At 31.6% G+C, this 21,536-nt stretch overlaps 2 protein-coding genes across 3 annotated transcripts; both read left to right on the forward strand.

Annotated features, from left to right (window-relative positions):
- The first annotated feature begins 1,717 nt into the window (after positions 1 to 1,717).
- LOC105198655 lies at positions 1,718 to 14,697 on the forward strand. 2 transcript variants are annotated; one of them, XM_011165447.3, is made up of 5 exons: positions 1,718 to 2,142; positions 5,845 to 6,104; positions 8,707 to 8,808; positions 12,451 to 12,573; positions 14,107 to 14,697. In XM_011165447.3, exons 2-5 carry the CDS (start codon positions 5,939 to 5,941, stop codon positions 14,205 to 14,207), a joined length of 492 nt encoding a protein of 163 aa, XP_011163749.1. In that variant the 5' UTR covers positions 1,718 to 2,142; positions 5,845 to 5,938; the 3' UTR covers positions 14,208 to 14,697. The 2 variants fall into 2 exon arrangements, with proteins under 2 accessions (XP_011163749.1, XP_011163748.1); XM_011165446.3 differs by having other exon boundaries at positions 1,725 to 2,142; positions 12,448 to 12,573.
- A 1,650-nt stretch (positions 14,698 to 16,347) lies between these two features.
- Positions 16,348 to 20,198, forward strand: LOC105198706. Its single transcript, XM_011165527.3, has 3 exons — positions 16,348 to 16,823; positions 17,897 to 18,044; positions 18,822 to 20,198. The coding sequence occupies exons 1-3, from the start codon at positions 16,766 to 16,768 to the stop codon at positions 19,036 to 19,038; spliced, it is 423 nt and encodes a 140-aa protein (XP_011163829.2). The 5' UTR covers positions 16,348 to 16,765; the 3' UTR covers positions 19,039 to 20,198.
- Positions 20,199 to 21,536: the final 1,338 nt, after the last annotated feature.

Consider the following 21,536-nt stretch of genomic DNA (forward strand, 5'->3'; position numbering starts at 1 on the left):
TCCTTTCCTTTCCTTTCAACTTCTTTCAGGGTCGGAGTGGAATAAGGAGTGTCGACGGGATCAATAGCGCGTACGTGAGGGGGACCCTTCTTACGAGTTCGCCACCATAAAACGACCCGTACGCATCGTACATTCTGACCCCATCGTCGCCAGGTGTCTGCGCCAGCATGCCGGTCACACACATACACACACCGACACTTTTGTGCATTTGTAATCGTCCGTTTGGGCTTACGCTATCTATTATTCCACGTATATACTTGTGTGGCGAATGACTGAATGGAAGAAGTGTGCGTGGGTATGCGTGCATGCGCGCGTACGACATTCGTGCGTGCCTAACAGCCCAGACAGTGACCGTTAACAATGCACACAAAGTGGTCCACCTACATCGAAGAAAAATCTTTTATTACAATTTTCGTGGAAACTGAAAGTCGTAATAATCGACACGCTTAAAATAAATATAATCACAATTGTCACGTGCGATAATTGTTTTATTTTATGTTGTGCGTTATAGCATCTAATTTCATTGTGTCTCAAAATATTTGCGAAAAAACTAAATTCAATTACGAATAAACCAAATTAGATAAATAATTTGTTGAAATAAATTATAGTGCTTTTGATATTCTATTAATAGAACCAAAAAACGAAGTATGCATTAACGAATGCCGTCGTTAAACTCTCGTTTGCAATATCGGATTTGCAACAGAACGCAAGCGGTTTTCTCGTTTACATTATTTCGCACGTACAATGAGAAATGCTATTTTGGTAGCACGTACGTGCTCTCCGTCTCTTTATTTTTCTCCCTCTCACTTTCTCAATTTCAAACCACCCCAATAACGACTGATTTCATAAACTCCCGTAACATATGGAAATGCTTAAATCAGAATCCTGCTCATTTTCTTCTTGTCAGGTCAAATAATACGGACTAAATTCTTTTTTTGAAAAGCTACCGAAAATTACAAGATAGACAAAAAAAAAGGTTTCTAAGCTTTTCTTTAAATTCATTAATTAGTAATTATTATATATAATCAAAATAATTAAATACGTAGATATTTCAATTATTTGTTTTTATTTTAATTTTATTCATTTCAAGTTATTTCATACATTCACGTTCAAATAAGCACGATTCATAATTTTAGTTAAAATTATGAAAATATTGGAAGCAAAGCTCTTACCGAAGAAATGTTACATTAGAAGTGTAATTTTATTTCTGGAACGCAAATGCAACATTTTAATGAAAGTTCCGCTGCATCATTATTTTAATTAAAATCAGTTGTTTATACTTGAAAAAAAAAAAAAAATTAATAGAATTTAAAAATTCAAAATATATATTTAATCACTTTAATTACACATGTAATTAATATATTCAACATTAACAAAAAAACTAGAAGCTTTTTATTAAGCCTAAGCAAAATAATAATACACAAAAGATCTGTTTAACAAATAATCCATTGCATAGAGATTCTCAATTAAAAACAGAGAATTTTATTTAAAATATATTTATTTAAAATATATTTAGAGTTAAAGACGCAGGCAAGTGCTTTAAGTCTTTAGTAAGTAAATTTTTCAAACTTCTTATTTTTCTTTTTATGAAAATTTAAATTTCCATGTGTCATTCTCTTTATGCTACTTTCCACAGCATGCGTCAGGCACTGGCTCCGGCTCCGGCTCCGGCTCCGGCTCCAAGCCGCGAAGCGTGTAGCAGAGGCGGCACCACCGAAGGTGGTGTGGTGGAGCGGCTTGGTATTCTTTCAGCCCTCGGATACACAGTTGAACGCGGTCCGCAGCCTTCGACGGTCGCTCGTCCGTCCATCGCGATTTTCCTCGTCGTTGTCATTCACCGCGGATTTTCGCGATTCTAATCGCCGACCCGCACCTGCCATACATGTTTATTCTAGTCCAACCGCATCGATCACATGCACGTTATTCCGATTGTTAATCCGAAGTAATAAAAAGTAAGCAGCTTGCAAACTACGTGACTCTACTGTTCATTCGTAGTGGACTCTTTATTTTGTTCCAATGCCATTGGAAACAGAGAGTTGATCGATCTGCTCGTGCGAGTTTTTCGACACGGATTTGAGAAGTGATGCTTCTGTGAAACGCAAGACAGTTGAAATTTTTATTACGAAGAACGGTGAAATGCTGGTAAGAATTTACGAAGAGATTACTCCTTTAACTGCAATTTGCTTATATGTTTGTGAGAGAGTTAATCTTGCCAAGTTATATATGTACGTAGGTTCGCAGAAAAATAAGGCGATAATGTTTGACGCTGTTTTGACGCATCGTATGGTACGATAGGAATTCGAATCACGCGAATCCAAATCAAATTTATCACTCTGTTATGTAAACAAATTCGAAAGAAGAAACGATATAGCGAATGGAGTTAATAACACGATAAAATATTTATCAGAAACAACAACAAGCATTTTGATTGCAATTTGCAAAGAATAAATCTGAAAACAAAGAATATTATACATTTTAATAATTAGTTTTTAATTTGAAAACATTATCAATTTATCTATTTATCCCTCGATTTATCCTATTTTTATATAGGATTCAATATTAATCGAAATATTTATATTAAAAATATTAATTTTCAGAGGCATTAAGTATTTTTAGATTATTTGAAATTTTTTTATCATCACATTCTATTTTAGACAATTATGCTTGTATATTTCCAATTAATACATACTTTAATAAAATTACCAAATGTTTAGTTATTACAGGACGTCGAGAGCAATTTGCACAATAATTTGAGAGAAGGGAGAGAAACTTTTTACTCTACAATTTATTATTTCTACTCGGACACATGGTTCGTTGACTTTTTCTAATCTCTAAAATATCATTAACGCTTTAAAAGTTATCGCTTCCTGTTTTCCTTAAGTGTCCCTTGAAAATGCCCATGTTTAGTCCGTGTCGTAACTTCCTAAAGTGCCACGAACAAAGGCATAAAAGGCATATTCCGTTCTTCGTCAAATGCCCTTAATTATCTTTCGCGCCGTTTTAAACACTTGCCGGCGCTTTATTTCACGTACGACGGAATAAAGGAGGCTCGCGCCGCGGCGCTGCTCATAAACGATAACATCGGGCAGGAAGAGACGCCGGGATGTCACCTTCTTGTTCGAGAGGGCAAGACATTCACGTTTCGCGATGGCCGCCCTTAATTGGTTCTAATTAATGACCGGCTGTCATCAGACTCATGACTCACGACGCGTGCAACTCGAGCAGAATTCTAGCATTATCGCCTCTTTACCAAGATCCTTGAGATACACAGACTGTTTAACGCTTGATACTGCGGCACGATGATAAAATCGCGCCAATTTAATATAAAGTTTGAGTAGATTCATATTACTAAAAGATATGAAATCTACATGTTAACTAATTTTATCAATGTCGTATTTATCTATGCAGTTCCGTTGCAAGATATTTATTCAAATTTTAAAGCCGGTTTATATACATGACGAGCAACAGAAATAGTAGCAAAAGTGGAGCGAACGTGGCAATCGACAATCGGACTTTTTTTTTAATGGAGAAATCCGATTTTGTTTTTATTGCTTTTTATCTAAAAAGAACGAATATTATTTGCGAGATGTTTGATTTATGTTCAATCTGCTCCGTACGCATACAAATTTTATATTTATATAAGTATTAGAATTAATTAATACTTATATTTTATACTCATAGATTTCACGTACAAAATATTTGCAGTTTTTATTTTATTAATTTTTTAATTTCAAGTACGTAATTACAATATGTGTCAATGAGTAAATTATTTTTAATGAACGATGCACTTAAAAATCTTGATGTAATCTATAAATAAAGAGAAAAATGGAGCAATGTTGTTTCGAAATCTCTAAACAAAAATTTGACACCGTCTTCTCTTTCATCACCAGTGTGATGTATCTCAATTTATTACTTCCTGATATTCGATCTTCCTCGTTTGTCTCTTCTTTCCAATTTGCCGCTGCTTTCTACGCTACATCTGATTTTCTGTAACACATGGTTCCTTTACGTTTCTTATTTTTGCTAGTTAGACTTTGTAATAACTGTATCGTTGTTGCCATTTACATTGGTCTTAATTTAATAAAACTCGAATCTTGTTAAAAAATGCGATAAAATTGATAATATGCATTTGATAAAGTTGTTATTATTATATATAACAAACGTAATTTTAATATAATAAGTGATAGACTAAAGAAGAGCAAAAGAGTAATGCTTTTTAAAAACAGAAAAAGTGACAGAGAATTATTAACGTGAAATGCAAGAACGAGTATTTTCACATTTCTTTACTACTGGAATCTATTAATACTAAAGAAAGTAATTTCTGTATAGTCACATTCACAACAACACTGGCAATAATCGCTTTTTTGCGGCGATGAAATCGTTTGTTTAGACCATTAAATTCGAATAAAATGGGCTTTAATCGTTGTGTGTGGAACCGCTCGAAATTTATTAGCTCACGTTTTTACGTCTCAAACTATATGCCTTGCGGTTAATTTTACAAGAACGAATTCGATTGGTTTTATAGCTGAAGGAAGGAAAGCTTTGGATACGCCGAATTAAATCGCGACTAACTGGGGGATGAATCATCCCCCTCTCCCAAAACATGGCGAATCGCGGCGATCGATATCAAAGGCATCTCCCTGTTGTCGCCTCACTGGTACCTTTCCGCGTGAATTCTTGAGTATTAAAGATATCGCAATATCGATCCCGCATACTGAGAACAGATGGAACGATCAATTATGCAGCTAGCGTGACGCTGCTCGGCACGATCAAGTCGAACTTTACGCTTTCGCTTTCAAATGTGACGTCAGTCGAGCATGAAAATCTTAACTTCCGAACTATTGAAATATAACTGACACATAATGCAAAATAAGAATAAAGTTTTAATTAGCAAAATAAAATTTAAACGCGTAAACAATGCGTAATCCTTGTCACACGTGTGTACGATGTCGTCGCGTTTACTTTCATACACTTCCGGTTGCGACAGTCTCCTCATTGTATGGCCTGCTGAAATTCCAAACAATAAGATAGGCGCACGTTAAGTTCAGAGTCGTAGTTGATCTTGCCTTTGCATTGTTCTATTCAAGATCGATGCGTGGATATGATCTTCGAGATACCGTTATTGCTAATAGAAACACTTATATTTAACAGTTGTCATTAATCGTAAACATTTTGTGAATATTCACTAAAGGAAGATCCAAGTATGTATCTCGCGGATTTTGGAAATTCGATACTAACACAGAAAGGTACAGAAGTGTCGTTAAATTAAAAAAAAATTTTTTACTGTTATATTGTAAAATACTCTTTGAGCCATTCAACATTTTTTCTATCTCTTATAGTTTCGATTTCTTATATATTCGCTTCGAAAGAAAAATACTGATTTTCTTCAAAGGGATGTTTCACCTTCTAAAACCGGGTACGTATAAAAAAATACGTGTCCCTTATTATAATCTATACTTAAACGTATTAAAGGTTCGTCAAAATCCGAGAACGACATTTCCGTATCTTTCCTTGTAAGATATAGAATTTCAGGTTGCAAAAGTAATATCCTCTATATAATGTTGCAGTGATGTTGTTGCGTCAACAATATCAAGGTGACGTTTTTTGCTATGGGGGATGTAATAAGTGCATGCGAATGGGTTGGAGTTATAAAGTTTTTTCTTCTTTTCTGTTCAAGACCGACTGATAAAATCTTGGCTACTTGGATTTCTCTTGTAAAGAAACGTTTTACTCAATCCGTTTAAATAAATTGGAAAAATTATACGGCAATTAAGAAAATCAAATAATTTTTCCACGATAAATTGATCCGGATTGAACTTTACTTAGTAATTTTTATTCTTTCAGAAAATATATCATTCACGAGAAAAGATAAAAGTCATCGACTGTGATTGAGAAGAATACGATTCTCATCAAAGATGAGAAATCAGGTGACGCTAGCATGATCGACATCGGTGCGATTAGAATCCTAACGCTTTTCCTGGTCCTCGGTAATCTCGAGGCAGTCACAGTTGTGAACCATCATTCCGATGATGAATATGTCCTCGAACACGAAATCCTTCGCAAGGACGCGCTCGCTGAAGCGAAAAAACTGGAGATATATCCTGGTAAGAATTATTTTTTGTCAATAACGTTACAAGCGTCATAAAATTAAGTGGGAGAATTAAGGATTGAATTTTCTTAAAACTTTTCTCAATATTATCATTCAGTATTACATTCTGTTTTGACTATATAATGCTATCCCATATTGAAAATTTATTTAGAAGAATTTGGCGTCTAAGGAAATAAAGAATTTCTTATATTATAAGTATAAAAATTAAAATTTATATATAGAATATTTCTTGACATGTAAGCTATGTTTTATAGAATTTTATAGTGGTCTAATGTATTTTTAAAATTACAATTTTCTTTAGTAAAATTTATAAGTAGATACAATTTTCTCTCTCTAAACTTTTTAGATGTTAAAAAGTTCAATAATTAAATGTCTCGTAATAATTTCATTAAATTATCTCAAAATGAAAAAAATTAATTGTTATTTCTTTTATACGATCGTAATTTAATACAGAAGCTATTCATCATTTTCATTGTTTATTAAAAGATACTATTGGCTCTCGATATTCTTGTCACGGATAAATTGAAGAAAGCAAATTTATCGAGAGAATCAATTTATTCCTTGAAACTTAAAATAGGTTCCAAATGTTACGATATATCTGTATATTTCGTCAGCATTTTTGGTAAAAGGTTTTTTCCAATCTAGCCCAGTTACTAAAAGCGTCGCATTAACGCTCTTGTCCGACTCCTACGACCGGTCTATAAAGCTTCCTTACGGTACACAGAAATGTATTTATCTTACTGCCAAGAATAGCTGCTTTGATCCACCTAACCAGAGTCGCACGATTGACGTTTCAAAATTTTTGTTCTGCCAATCATACCCTAGCTGGTATGGACAAGAGGGATATGCATGGATAACATTCGCCGAAAACAAAACGTACCGTTTCTATATTTAAATCACAATATAATAGTATTCGTTATTTTAGTTAAAAAAATTTTTTTTTATAATTTAACTTCATGTATAAACTGCATGTGTACCGTAAAAAATTTATATTCTTTTAATTAGTAAAAGATTACATTGCGTAATAATTCATCTGCGCGGAAAGAACAATTTTGCTGAAGTATCTAAAAATTTATCCTGATACAGATCAGAAAATAATTATGTAGGACGCTAAAGCACGACGAGCAATGCTGCAAACAATTTTACTATTCTAGCAACTGTCTCAAGCATCCTACATAATTATTTTAATAGTCTTTCAAACATTATTTTCAAATCTGTATCTAGCTGAATTTTTTAGATATTTTAATTTAAAAAGAAATTATTGTTTCCTGGTTTTTAATTACTTTTACAATATAAATTTTATTCATATTAACACACAAAAGTTAGAGTCTTATCGATAAATTTAATACCAACTCGTCAACAAGTCATCTCTTTAAATTGCTGTACTACGTAACGTTCGATAATTGTTATTTAGACAGAAAATTATGTATGCTCTGTTATGTATTTCAAAATTATCACTAATTACCGTAAACTGGACTGTCATCGTCAACAAGTTAAAAATACCCTTTCTATTGTTAACATGTAAAAATTCAATTTTCCGTCCTTCAGCCGCAGTATTTCTTACCGGAATTCATGTTTTTTCACGGCACATTGTCAGTGCAAATAATTCCGCGCGTACAAATGCGCTCTATTGTGCGTTTCACATCACATCGAGGCACCTGACGATGCCGCTTGCATCGTAACAACCTGTGGCCACTGAGCTCTCATTACAATAATTCAAATGACCAAGGAAGTCGATGATTACATCCTAATATCACTCGCGTGAATTAGGAATTGTCGGTCGCGCAGTCCTAATTTCTGTAATACAATCCTTCAGTCGTGGAAGCGCGGAGAAACGTTGGGAGGATCATCATGCACCTGTTGCTCATCCGTGCATACGTATCACGTGTGAATTTAGAACGTTTTTAAACAATTTTGAATTTACAATTATTATTTACGTGGCAAAAAAAAAGCGATTACGACGATTACCGCGTATAATCGCGTTGGCGGCAATTAGAAATTCTCAGTCATTGTATGCAATTATTCTCTTTCATTGTTACGATTCGATATCAACGAGCCTGATGAAATATTATAAATAGAAAGAATACGCGGTCGCTTATCGCGATTGTGGATTCAGCACGATCTGGCTTTTGATTCGATCTCGCGAAGGCGAAACTTGCACAATGCATTCGCGATCGATGTCGATACGACCGTGCATCGCTATCGTCGCGGGCAGGTAACTCGCTATGTCCGCGACACGATTTCATAAAGGATTACGCAAGGAGCCTCGAGACGTTAATTAACGTGAATCACAGGTGAGCGCGGATTCGACGCGATTGTCATGTATTTTAATCGCAGCCGCCGCCGGCGAGGTATCGAGGTTAATGAAATATTATAATCCTTAATTAATAAGCGGTCGCGAGCTCAGTTTCATTCTTATGCCTGAGAAATAGCCTCCCGTCATTTTGCTCGTCCTGTGACGAGGATGACAGATATTAACGATAAGACGGTATCTTTTTGTAAGTGGCAATTTTTCATTACCACGATTCCGAACCGCGCATTCTCGTTCGATTCCGTCTCGATTATTCGCCCTGATCGCATCTCTCTGTCGTTTGCAGGATCCATTCCGGGATGTAAGACTTGCACCTACTCCGAGCTGACTTACTGCAAAAATGGCAGTGTTATCAACGATCATTGTTGCTGCGACGGCAGCTTCAACGGTAGGTATTCGAGCGGGGATGATTTAATATCTATCGGCCTAGATATACAATTGTTGCAAGCCCGTGTATTATAGTTCGCTTTACGACAGGCCAACGAAGCGTCACGCGATTTATCTCGGCAACAACGAGCCGATCGAAATCGGCGACGCCGCGACGACGGAAGTTGTGTGTTTTCCGCTCTCGTCCTTCGTTTATTCACGCAGCGAGAGAAGTCGTATGAAAAACCACGCGGTCCCCGTGGCCGCGGCCGGCGAATTCGTGCGTGAACGATATCGGCCGTGGCGAGCGAGCGCGTTGTGCAACCGCACGCTTCACGGAAATTTAGAGCAACGGCAATGATAGTGAGCGCGCGGATCGGCGTAATTTCGCGTCTTTCGCGATTTGCACAATGCCAACGCGCGACGTAATCGCAATTATTTTTAGTCGATGCACTACGTGCCGTTACAGCTCGTATAGCGTGTTAATACACGTGGGATAACCGTGGGATCGGACGAAATGCGACATTATGGAACTCCTCTCCACCTCCTCCTCCTCCTTCTCGAAGAGCACGCGACAGGACGCCTTCAGAAAGTTCCGAAAGCTTAAAAATTATTTGCCTTGCTCAGATGCAACCAATGCGATGAGATGTAAGAGTTACATTTCTTAATAACTCTCTAATCTCTAATAACTCTATCTTTTAATTTGAATTATAATTTATTTTTAATTTATCAATTATTCATTCTATTAAAATAATTTTTAAACAATAATATATAAAATTTATTTCACCAGGTATCTCTTAACGTGGAATATCAATTAGTTAACAAATTCCTCTATTTAAAATACTGCCAAATTATTTAAATTTCCAATAAAACTATTCTTAATCTCTAATTTACTTTATTTTAATTAATATAATAGAGCATCTAATCCTAATTTGCTATCTTAATTTCCTAAATTTTATTCAAATTTTAAATAATATAATATATGATTAATTTTAATATTTCATCATATAAAACAAAATTATATTAATTAAAAAATTTATCTAATTTAAAATTATTAAGCTATCGGTAAACATACAATAAATAAATGAATTTTTAGTTTTTATCCAGGTAGAACATAAGAAACATCATACTGATATCATTATGACTTTGTCACTTTTAAGTCAATAATTTTTACCTTTGTAACATCATTATGGATGTTAATAAGTATCAAATAAATGATTTTGATATTAATATAATTTCTATCTGGGTGGGATGTTACGCGCGTCAGGATAAAGAAACTTGAAGAAATTGGCTAAATTGATAAATTGTGTGTAAAGGTGAAGGATCATCTTGGTTACAACATTTTATGTACATAGTTCAAACGAAAGAAACTAAAATTTTGTTGAAATATCTAAAAATTTATTATTTATGCTAAATACAGATCTGAACATAATTTTAATGATTCAAGTAATGATGAAGAATGTCCAAACATGATGAGCAATCCTGTAAAAAATGTTGACATTTTAGCAACCAGCTTGAGTATTCTATATAATTATTTTGTTTAACAAAATATTTAACAAAATTATTTTCAGCTCTGTATCTAACTAAATTTTTAAATATTTTAGCAAAATCGTTTTTTTTAAATACTTTATTAAAGCAAAATACTTTTTACATTATATTTCGACTATTTAATTGAATTAATAAAATCTATTCCATAATTAATAAAGCTTATTGGCAGAGTTGATTGCACCTAAAAAATATTAAAAAGATTAAAGATTAAAAGCAAAGAAGAGAATGCGAGAATTAATTAATTATCGATTCTCAAATCAAAATTGTCAACCATTATAAATCGCAATTTATCGTAAGTTATTTTAACAACTGAATATTATCTATAATAATTATCGTTTATCAATTTAACGGTAATTATCTTTTTGTATGAAAAAGAGTTTCATTTCTTTCTGCTAAACGAAAGGGCAGTCACCTGTTCAGGAAATCATTGTTCGTCTTAATGAGTTATCCTTGTCTTTCGCGCGCGTGTGTAAGATCTAACGAGTGATTCACTCGCGCGAATCATTGAGCTACTTGCTTGAGCATTCCGCGCGCTTCTCGAACTCCTCACAAGACTATCGTTCATCGACCTTTGCTCGAATTTCTAATTAGTATGGTATAACGCGCTGTTCATGCAACGATTTCTGGTAGCAAATGTATTTACTTTAACGCAAATATTAAATAATATTATTAACACGTTTATGCAAGCTCGAGCGTCCTTTATAATTATATACTTCTCAGAAGAAAACGAGAAATATACATTGTTCCAAATATTTTTTTGATATTTTAAAGTTTTTTAATTATATTAAATATTTAATTATATTAAATATGTATATTGAGAAAAAAAATTGTTTGAAAAACTACAATATTTAATCCGATGCGATTAACTAAACATTGGGTTGATTCAAATTATTTAGTTGCACAAATAAGATATAATTTATTTATGTCAACTATTCCATTTTTTTTTAATAAAAAATGAACTAAACTAACTCAACATTTAATTGAACATCAAACTAAATATTTTAGTTTTTGAACAAATTTTTTTTCTCAATGTATTAACATGGAGATACATAAAGAAACCTAAATTGCTTTAATCATTTTTATGTCCAAAGTTTCCCAAAACTTTCACAGAATTCTATTCGCATTTAAAAAGAACTAATATAAAGATACAAAAATAGTAGAATTAACGGTATTTCGAGGAAATTATTTGTAAATTATTTGAACTTTCTTTATTTAAGACGTTGAATTCGTTGCCGTTGCGTCCCGAATGCTCGTGAAAATTTTCTAGGTGGTGCACGAAGTTGCATTGCTGCACGCAGCAACTGCGCACGTGGAATACCTAAAACTCGAATCACCTCTCAATCGCGCCAGTGAATCACCCACCCATTCGGTTTGCGCTCATTTCTAATCGCTCGCGATCGATTAAAGTTGCGATTGTGTCAAAACTTTGCTCAAGATGAACCTTGATCGATCCGTATCTCGCACCTGTGCAAAATATTTTGCAGAATCGGAATTAAAAACACACGAGTCGCTCGTATTATTCCTTCCGGAATTGATAACGTGCCGAAAACCTTTGAATATCTCAAAGGTTGATTGTGTGAATTAATTATCGACTTATGAAATCGGTTTATTATCGCAATAAATTATCTACATTTGACGCTCCAGCACGGAGATTTGCATCGTATGACCCCCCCCACCCTCTTTCTCTCTTCCTTCACCCGAGATGCACGTAAAATTATGTTTGTGCTTTAAATTATGCTTTAACGACACAATGCCTTCGTGACGTCTCGTAATTTCCTACTACAATTGCCTATTCAAGTGCTAATAGTGCTATTAATCAATTATTTACAATAACTCCCATATTAACTCCAAAGAATAATGGCATTTATAACACTAAAATCATATAATAATTAATGAAAACTTTCAAAAAGTTTCTAGTTATAGGTAATATACGAGTATATATAATTATAAACAAATATATAATAAATAGATATCTCGTAGAGAATAAAAATTATAAACGTTAGTCATTATTCTTAGAAAGTGACAAGTGTCGAAATATTAAAATCAAAAGAAAATAAATAAATTAAAAGAAAACTGCTTGTTCAAAAATATAATTTTCTGTCTATTGTTTCAGAAGTGTTGCTCTTCGTCGAGCACACTTGTCACATGGGACCAGAGGAATGCAAGGTGCACGCTGGAGACTGCGCGGAATACACGAGATTGCGAGAATGCTGCTGCCACTCGTACTTGGCCTCCGTCTGTAAGCACTGAAACTTTCCTACGGAACGTCAAAGAGTTTGACCGTAAATCATACGTATAGAGTATTTATGCTCTTTCTTGTCGTAAATTATACGATTATTAAAGCTACATGGTAACGGTTGTATGTACTTGTTTACTTGCAGCGATTATATTGCAAAATATGAGTTTAAGAGATACGATACACGTTTTATTGCGTGCACCTGCGAGTGTTCGTTAAAACGTTATCAAAACGATTAGGCAAAAACGATTATAAAAGATCATTCATATTATGAAATTATTCAGTGATCTATATAATAATGCCTATAAGAAAAGCTAAGGTGCTGATGTGCACCACGGGGAGATATCACGGTCGGATTTGGTACATCATGTGTGTCTTTAGCAGACATGATGTCCTTTGCGGACACAATGTTTCTTGTGAACATAATGTCTTTTATAAACACGATGTCTCCTATAGACATGATGTCTTTAATAGACTCAATGAGCCTTACAGACATAGTGTCTCTTACAGACATGGTGTCTCTTACAGACATGGTGTCTCTTACAGACATGGTGTCTCTTATAGACATGATGTCTTTTATAGACAAAGTTTTTGATTACATACTCCTTTTGATGAGTATGACGTCTCTCGTAGACGTGATGTCTTTTACAAACATGGTGTCTTTTATGGACATGGCGTCTCTTACAGACATGGTATCTTATATAGACAAAATTTCTTATTACGTACTGAGTTTGACGAGTATGACGTCTTTTATAAACGTGATGTCTTTTACAAAATAAAAAAAATTACATAACTTAAGTTAAATTATAACTTACATAACTTTTTTTTATTACAAATGATAGACTTATTCTTTTTTTAACTTAAATACGTCGTTATATACATTTTATTATCTGGAGGTCCCACACCGCTATTTACCCCTAGCATTTCGGATCTAGCCGTTAACTTCAGCGTCATTACAAGAAAGGCATTTTATCTCGGTTAGTCTCGCGATCAAAATTGGAAGCGCAATTTTTTTTTAAGTACTGCAAAGTATCACTTTCTAGCTTCATTATAATTTAATGCTACTATATCATAGCAACATATCGTTTACAATCCCGAAGTTGTCGATACGCAAACGCAAAGATACACTCTGGAATCATTTGATCCGCAGATATGCACGAATTACAAATCATTTATCGCGCGGTGTCAACTTTTGAATTGAAATCGAATGGTGATCATATTGTGAAAGGGAGACTCTATGTCTTCTCCCTCTCTCTTCTCTTTGACATTCTGATATCAATTGTACAATTATTTTTATCGTTAATTATATATTAAAGAACATTTTCATCAATCGTAAAAAATTATTCTATCTATTTTATAATTTTTTTTAAACAAATAATTTGTCAGATTTTTTTTCATAAGCACAAACAGCGAAAAATATTTGAAACAGTTCTGTCTATGTCTATACAATTGCCACTATTTAAAAATATTATTTTATATTATCATTTAATGATTACATTATTATAGTGTAGTAAATTAATAAAATTTCTTTTGTAGGGAAATACTTGGCGAGTGGTGTAGAATCGCGGGCCAGTATGGACTTCACGAAGTTGGTGATAATCCTAACGATTCTCAGGTTACCTCTGTTGTTGGCCTAAAGCTCACAGTACCAAAAATTGTGTATACTATTAATTATTTTAATAAATTGTTTTTACGTCGACCGAAAAAAATTGGCAATTCTTCGTAATTTCCTAGATAGTACAAAGAGTTCAGAAAGAATTCAGGCTTATATCATCAATTCAGAATTCATTTTCAGATGAAAGAAGAAAATTATTACAAATTTTTTTTGCATTTTAAAATAAACTCTGAATCGAAGACACAAGTGTGAATTCTTTTTTAATTGTCTCTGAATCTGTTTGCCATCTGAGTTGATAAGAATAATTTCGATTCCAGACTTGAATTAAGAAAGTAAATAAGATAAAATTCCATCATTATAAATATGTAAAGCGAACAAAATTAGAAAGCAAGTAAAGTGACATCATCAATTTTTAAATATAATTTTCCAAAACACATTATTTATAGAACAAATACCGATTGTGATGTAATGAATTGTGTACAAATAAAGTTTGTAAATATATTTTGCGCAAATCTTCAGAATTTTAATTGTAAGCCGTTATCATTAAGTTGACTAATAGTTTCTGTAAACAAAAAATTATCTCACGTACAAATCTGAAACAGGTGTATCTCTCTCATGAAATACATTGCGTAACATATCGCCTAGTAAGGAAGATTTAATGCAATGTTGAATATGGTATACGTGAGACAAGATCGTTAGTGGCACGCGATCTATTGTCTGAGATTTAATTGCTATTACGACATTTATTATATTCGCGACAAATAAGAAATACTTATAGTTTAACTTAAATTCCCTTGAATAACAATTTTATGAAGAAGTTTCGATCGTTAACGAGTAAAAATACTAATTTGTAATCTTAAAAAAATCAAATAATGGAAAGTTAAGTTTCAACAAGTATAATGTATATTTTATGTTTTTGCAAATTACTTATTTTAGAAAAACATTCGTAATAGCATAAAATTAGAAAACAATTTTGTGCCTTATAAGATCGTGGAAAATGTAATATTAACAATTCTTTCGCATTGGAAAAAATCTTAATTTTGATCAATGTTTAGTCTTTAATTATTTTAAATTTATGTGGACGCGTAAACGGCACATAACCGTGTGCTCTGTGTTTATGTTCGCTCTAGCATGTTCAATTATCATTGTGGAATTTTTTTTCTTCGTCATAAAGCTATAAGAACGGTTAAGTATATCTAAACAAAATAATTCTCTCGACTTTCTAATTAATCAACCACGTTTTGACCTACATTTCACAATTCAAAGTATACGTTCCAATTCTAAATAAATTTAAATTTAATACAGAGTGTGTTGAATAGAACACTTTTTCGCCTGTCATCTCACACAGCAAATTAATAGTAAACTTTAAATAGTCATTGCAAAAAGAGCGTAAATTGGCATTTTTTAAAGATTATCATTTTTAGTTAAAATTATTTTTTTATATTTTTTATGTTGTACAAAATTTTATATTTAATAATGTATAACAATGCATGTATATATAATTATAGTAATATAATTTAAATTTAATTAATTTTGCTATTATAATAAAATTTAAAAATATTTAATTGCAGGAAGAATATAAATCTATATTTTATAATCGCAAAGCAGAATATTTGATGAGAATTTTCTTTTTCTTCGACCTCTTACTTTTGAAAAATTGTCTCTTCTATTAAAACAATATTTATTAAAATATTTTTACATAAAAATTATAGTCTCAAATACGTAGATGTACATACAGAAATAGATGTAGAAATATTGACTTTTTACAAAGTATTTTGATAATTTTGTTTGTTCAATCAATTTTGAAATAATATTTTGGCAAAACAGTATTAATATAACAAATCATCTTAGTGGCATATTTAAACAATTAAATATGTAAGAAATTTGTCCAATAATTGAGAAAAATATATATATATACACTATGTATAAAACTTTTACAAATATAATTAATTCATCCATCAAAATGCTTACAAAATGCACAATTATTTCTAAATTATAATGCAAAAATATTGCAATATAAAATATTACACGTGACACTCATTATGGCAAAATTTTAAGTAAAAAATCAATTGATTTTTTAAATAATTGCAAAATATACTTATATTTCAAATTTGAATTTGTCTAATTTTTGACGAAATATTATTTAGAAATTTTATTTCAACAAAACTGCTGCATTATGACGTATCATCTTAGTGTAATTATTGCGACATTTTCGTCAATTTATAATGCCATTACTGTACAATATTTGCACAATGTGCCTACTGCAGTACATGTCTTATGACGATTAACAATTATTCGTCAAGCTGTTATTTTCTATCAGCATCTACATCGTTTCTTTCTTTTTTTGATTGACCGGTATATAAGAAGAGAAAGATGATCATCAACCAGTTACGAGTAACGGGTACGACGACCGCGTTCTACAAGGAAGGCGAGGTCCAGCTAAAAGTTGTGTAGGTTTACGAAAGAAATCGAAGAGCAAGGACCGCCAACGATCTCATTTGTCTGAAAACTTTCAATCGTGTCGGGAGCTGCAAGTGCGAGTGGAAACGTCTTTAATCTCGTTCAAATTTTTACGAGAAAATGTCATTATTTATTTTTCTCGGTGTCCTGTTGCACTGTTGTGCATTTAGTGTATCGAGTGAGTTAATTTAATTAATAATTATTTAATTGTACATCAAAGCAAACAAATATTTTTTTTATACGTTATTAAGAGGAAATCTGTTAATTAAAACGCATTTGTACGTAAATAATAATTTGTTTTGAAATGATTTCGTATTGGAATAATTTTTATTGCAAAATTGTTGATAATATTTATTGTGTAATTTTAAAAAGTGTTACAATATTGAGTTAGTGCAAAAGTTTTAGCCATTTTTGACATATTTATTTTATTGGTAAGATAATGTTAAGAGCTCTATAATAAAAACTTGATTACATCTGAATTATGTACAGTAACAAGAGTAATCATTATTCATAGTATAACAAAAGTAAATTCAAAAAGGGCTAAGAATTTGCACTCATCTATTATTATTGATGATAATAATATCATATTCCATTTATATTATGTACAAGAATATTAAAAAGTAAAGCAGCTTTGTTTATTAAAATGATAAAAGTAATTTTAATTTAAATGTAGAAAAAGATTTTAATAAAATTACGTAACAAGTGATAGTAAAATGATAGTAAAATAATAGCAAAAGGAATACATTAAGAGTATAGAAAAAAAAATACTTGCGTTAAATGTGTGTGACTACGAAATAGTTTAATTATCTCTTCAATAAAACATGACGCTGCAAATTGTTTTTAGCAATCAACTTGAATGCTGCTTGAATAAAGTAAATTGCATTATTCGAGATATTCGGTGTTCAATACATTATTTAATATTGCGATAAGTAGTCTAAAGAATTGTGTCTGATCATATCATTTTAATTTTGGTTCTTAATAAAATATTTTCGCACAAAATTCTATAAGAGCCAAAAACAAATCAACAAGATGAGCTAGCAATTCAACATAATTGTGAATAAAATTTGATAATTCAATATAATTGTTTTCAATTCTGTGTCTGGCACAAAAATTTTGACAAGTTTGATGTAGATAATTGTAGTTATTTTTATATGCAAAAACGTCTTTAAAAAAATTTAATGCATACAAGTGCGAATTAAAAAAAAAGTATTTTTATTACTTAACGAACATTCCTTTATGAATGTTTTTCAGATGAACCTGAGACACTAACAGGCAATCATGCGTTAGGGGCAACAGATATGATGAACGCGCCACTAACACCTTCGCCAGATATGACAGAGAATATACGACAGTTCCAAGGAAATTATCCTTTCTTATCGCCAGGATACAGACCACAAAAGCAAGTTTATAAAGTTTTTATATCTACTCTTACAAGATGACATATTTTGCATCATATGATTTAACGATACTTGATAAGTTAACACAAATTAAAAGTGCATACGTTTTAATAATATTATTTTAATAATATTAGGTATTTAACAATATTTTAATAGATAAATTATTGCACAATAATGGCATCAAATTTTGCAGTAATTGGACTAAAATATCATACCAGTGTTATCAAAATAAAATTTCTAAGTGATACTTGTTACAATGTAAGCAAATATAATTTGAAATAAATGTTTTACAATTATTTCAAAAACCGTTTGATTCTTTATTTAAAATGTTACTATGCTGTATAATATTTCATGTTGCAATATTTCTACATTATAATTTAGGAATAATTGTGCAATTTTATAAGCATATACATGTATATTAATTTGGTTCATACACAATTATATTTCTAAAAGTCTTAAACGCAATACAACTGAAACATTTTTCTTCATTATTAAACAATTTCTTCTCCCAAATTTAATTTTACAATTATAATTTTGCAATTATATTAGTAAAATGATTCCTCATCATTATGTACTTACTATAACTATAAATGTTACTTTATTATAAATGACAAGCAAATCTGCTTAACCGTATTAATTTAAATGAAAAGGGTTCTATTTAAAACACAGTCCAATTTACCCAACTTTTCCCCTATAAATGTGTGTGTGTGTAAATTAAGGTAAAAATTAAACAAAAATGCACATTTTAATTTTAATTTTCTAATCTATTTTTGTTACAGATGCCCTCTATGTGACAGTTCGATTTATCCTTATTGTGGAGAAAAACTGTTGCACGACGCCTGTTGCTGTTCCGATTCTCATGATTTACCTTATCAATGTAGATTAGCAGACTGTCGATTTCTGCACGCCAACAGTTGCAGGGAGCATCGATTGATCGCTAATTGTTGTTGTAACGATGATTATCGTGCTATTTTGAAAACTCTCATGCAACAATAAATCCATCGTATTACGTACAACGTACATTATCAATTGTGACAAAAACAACAAAAACAACAAAAAGGTTTTAATGACAAATAAAGTGTACAATGTAACTTGCTATAACACAGAAATTAACCAATTAATTGTTAATAAAAACTTAAAAATTAATGAAAAATAGTTATATATGTATATTAATAGATATAAACAGAAAAAATAGCTATAGAGAAGAACGTGGTATTATTGGTCATACATTATAAGTGTTATGATTACTCGATTATCTCCGTTATTAGGTGACAAATTCTAGTTACTTATGGAATCACACACAAATACACACACACATACATTTAGAAATATGTCTGACAAATTTAATAAGTTTAATAAACATAATAGACATTTAAAAAAAGGCAAGAAAAAAAAGTGGAAAAGAGAGAAAAAAGGAACAAAAAAAGAAAGATGATGTAACAAATTTATATATTTCCATTAAATATTATTTATTTATTTGTGTAAAATTAATTTATAAGAAAAAATTTCTTTCGTTTTTACTTCTAATAATTATAGCTGCGGTTGAAGTATCTATTAAAAATGTTAAAATTCCATTGCAAATGTTGAAATATCGCGATTGAATCTGAAATAGAAAATAAGGTATGTTACAGTGTTTTGCAATAGGTGAAAAAAATTTTGAGGAATGATTCGAGATAACAAAAATCAAAAATAACATATTTGCAATTAAAGCTTTATTTTTTTTATTTATAAATATTTAAATATTAACGTAAAGTGCCTCAAACAGAAATATTTAAACATTTATAATTAGAAAGTAAAGTCTTGATAACAAAGTTGTTACTTTTTATTTTCATCTTATCATTTACTAAAATTACTTCTTAAATTTTCTCCTATCTGTTGCCAAGCATCTTAAATATACATACTGCATCTCGATGTAAGAAGCTGATCCTTTTTCATTGTAGGTCGTGAAATCCAGTTCGGATCAGCTTTTAAAAAGATCTAATACATATGTTCATAAACTCTGAGTAGATGGAGCATAGTAAATAATGATGAATGAAAGACTTTGCAATGTCCGGAATCGCCGACACGTGTGCGCCCTTGACTTCATTTCGTCATCGTATTTGATCGTGTTATTCATGCAATAATTTTATTGAAATAAATATTTCAATGTGAGCTTATCACGTCAGATCTTCTCTCGCCAGATAATGTGCCCACTTCTCCCTCTCTGTCTACAATTGTCTCACTGATAGGTGACTTCAAGATCACTAAGATATTGTTATAACTTCAACTTGGTAATTGTGACTAAAATATATTTTTGCACATATGCATAATAAATAAATAATAATTAAAAAAAAATTAATAATTTAAAGAAATAAATTTAATTTATAATTATTAGCACAATTATGCAGGAAGAATCATGATGCATCAAGAGGTAAGATATGTTTGAAAAATCTGGATCTTTTAAAGCAAGTTTATATTATTACTGCAAATTAGGATCGTTTATAAATTTATTTGATCTTTCTTTATCGACATAGTTTTCCAATTGTCTTCTCTGTCATATTAACATGGAAGATTAAATATTGTTATATTTTAGAATTTTAAAATTCAACTGTTGATAAGATTAAAGCAAGATTATTATGTTTAAAAAGATTATCTTTCCTCATCTGTCATTCATTTTTTTTTTGCACAAACATGAGAAGTATAATACACGAATTTCAACGATTTTTATCGTGTCATTCTGTTTGCAGCAGAATTCGATTACTCATTTCCAGTGAAGCCACGTGCCGCGGCAGCTATTGCTTCATCTTGTTTTCGTGTTCGCGAGACATCATCGATACTTCTTCTCTCGACTAAGTAAATAGAACGCAATAAGAATAACAGAACGTTCTTACGACACGTTCATTCACCTCCACGTGCCAAAAAAGAAGAGAAAAAAAAATATATGCACATGTTTAGCAGAAAGAAATTGTGAGTCATGTCTAGCAACCATTTGCATCAATGTCAAAGTTAATTTTCGAAAGAAATTTTGAGCTAGCAATTTACATTAATGCATCAAACTGACATTTAAAAAGAAAAAGGAGAAAATTTTTAACTCGACTCGTATGTATATTTTTTATTATATCAAATCATGATATTTGCATAGACGGAAGATTTGAGAATACCAGTTTTCTTCTCATCGTGTTGACGCAATGAAACTTTCACGAGAATTGAATTTTTGGAAACAGCACCAATCTTCTACTTTTAACTCAATGTGTGAGTTCCCAAGCAGGAATGAAGGAATGCAGCTACCTGACTGACAACTTGAAAGATTGTAAGGGCTCTAGAATCCAGAACGAACCATTATAGATTTTACGTTTAGATTGCTTACTAGAGGACAACGATCTCTTCGAGATGGATTCGGAGGAAATGTGAAAAGGTCTTTGCTTCTTTTTCTCTCTTTCTTACAAAGATACACAGATTGTTGTAGCTAATTCAAGTAATCGTTTCTGCCTGTTTGAATATTTAATGTCAATCTC

The sequence above is a fragment of the Solenopsis invicta genome, chromosome 1, assembly GCF_016802725.1.
Source record: "Solenopsis invicta isolate M01_SB chromosome 1, UNIL_Sinv_3.0, whole genome shotgun sequence".
Lineage (NCBI taxonomy): Eukaryota > Metazoa > Arthropoda > Insecta > Hymenoptera > Formicidae > Solenopsis > Solenopsis invicta.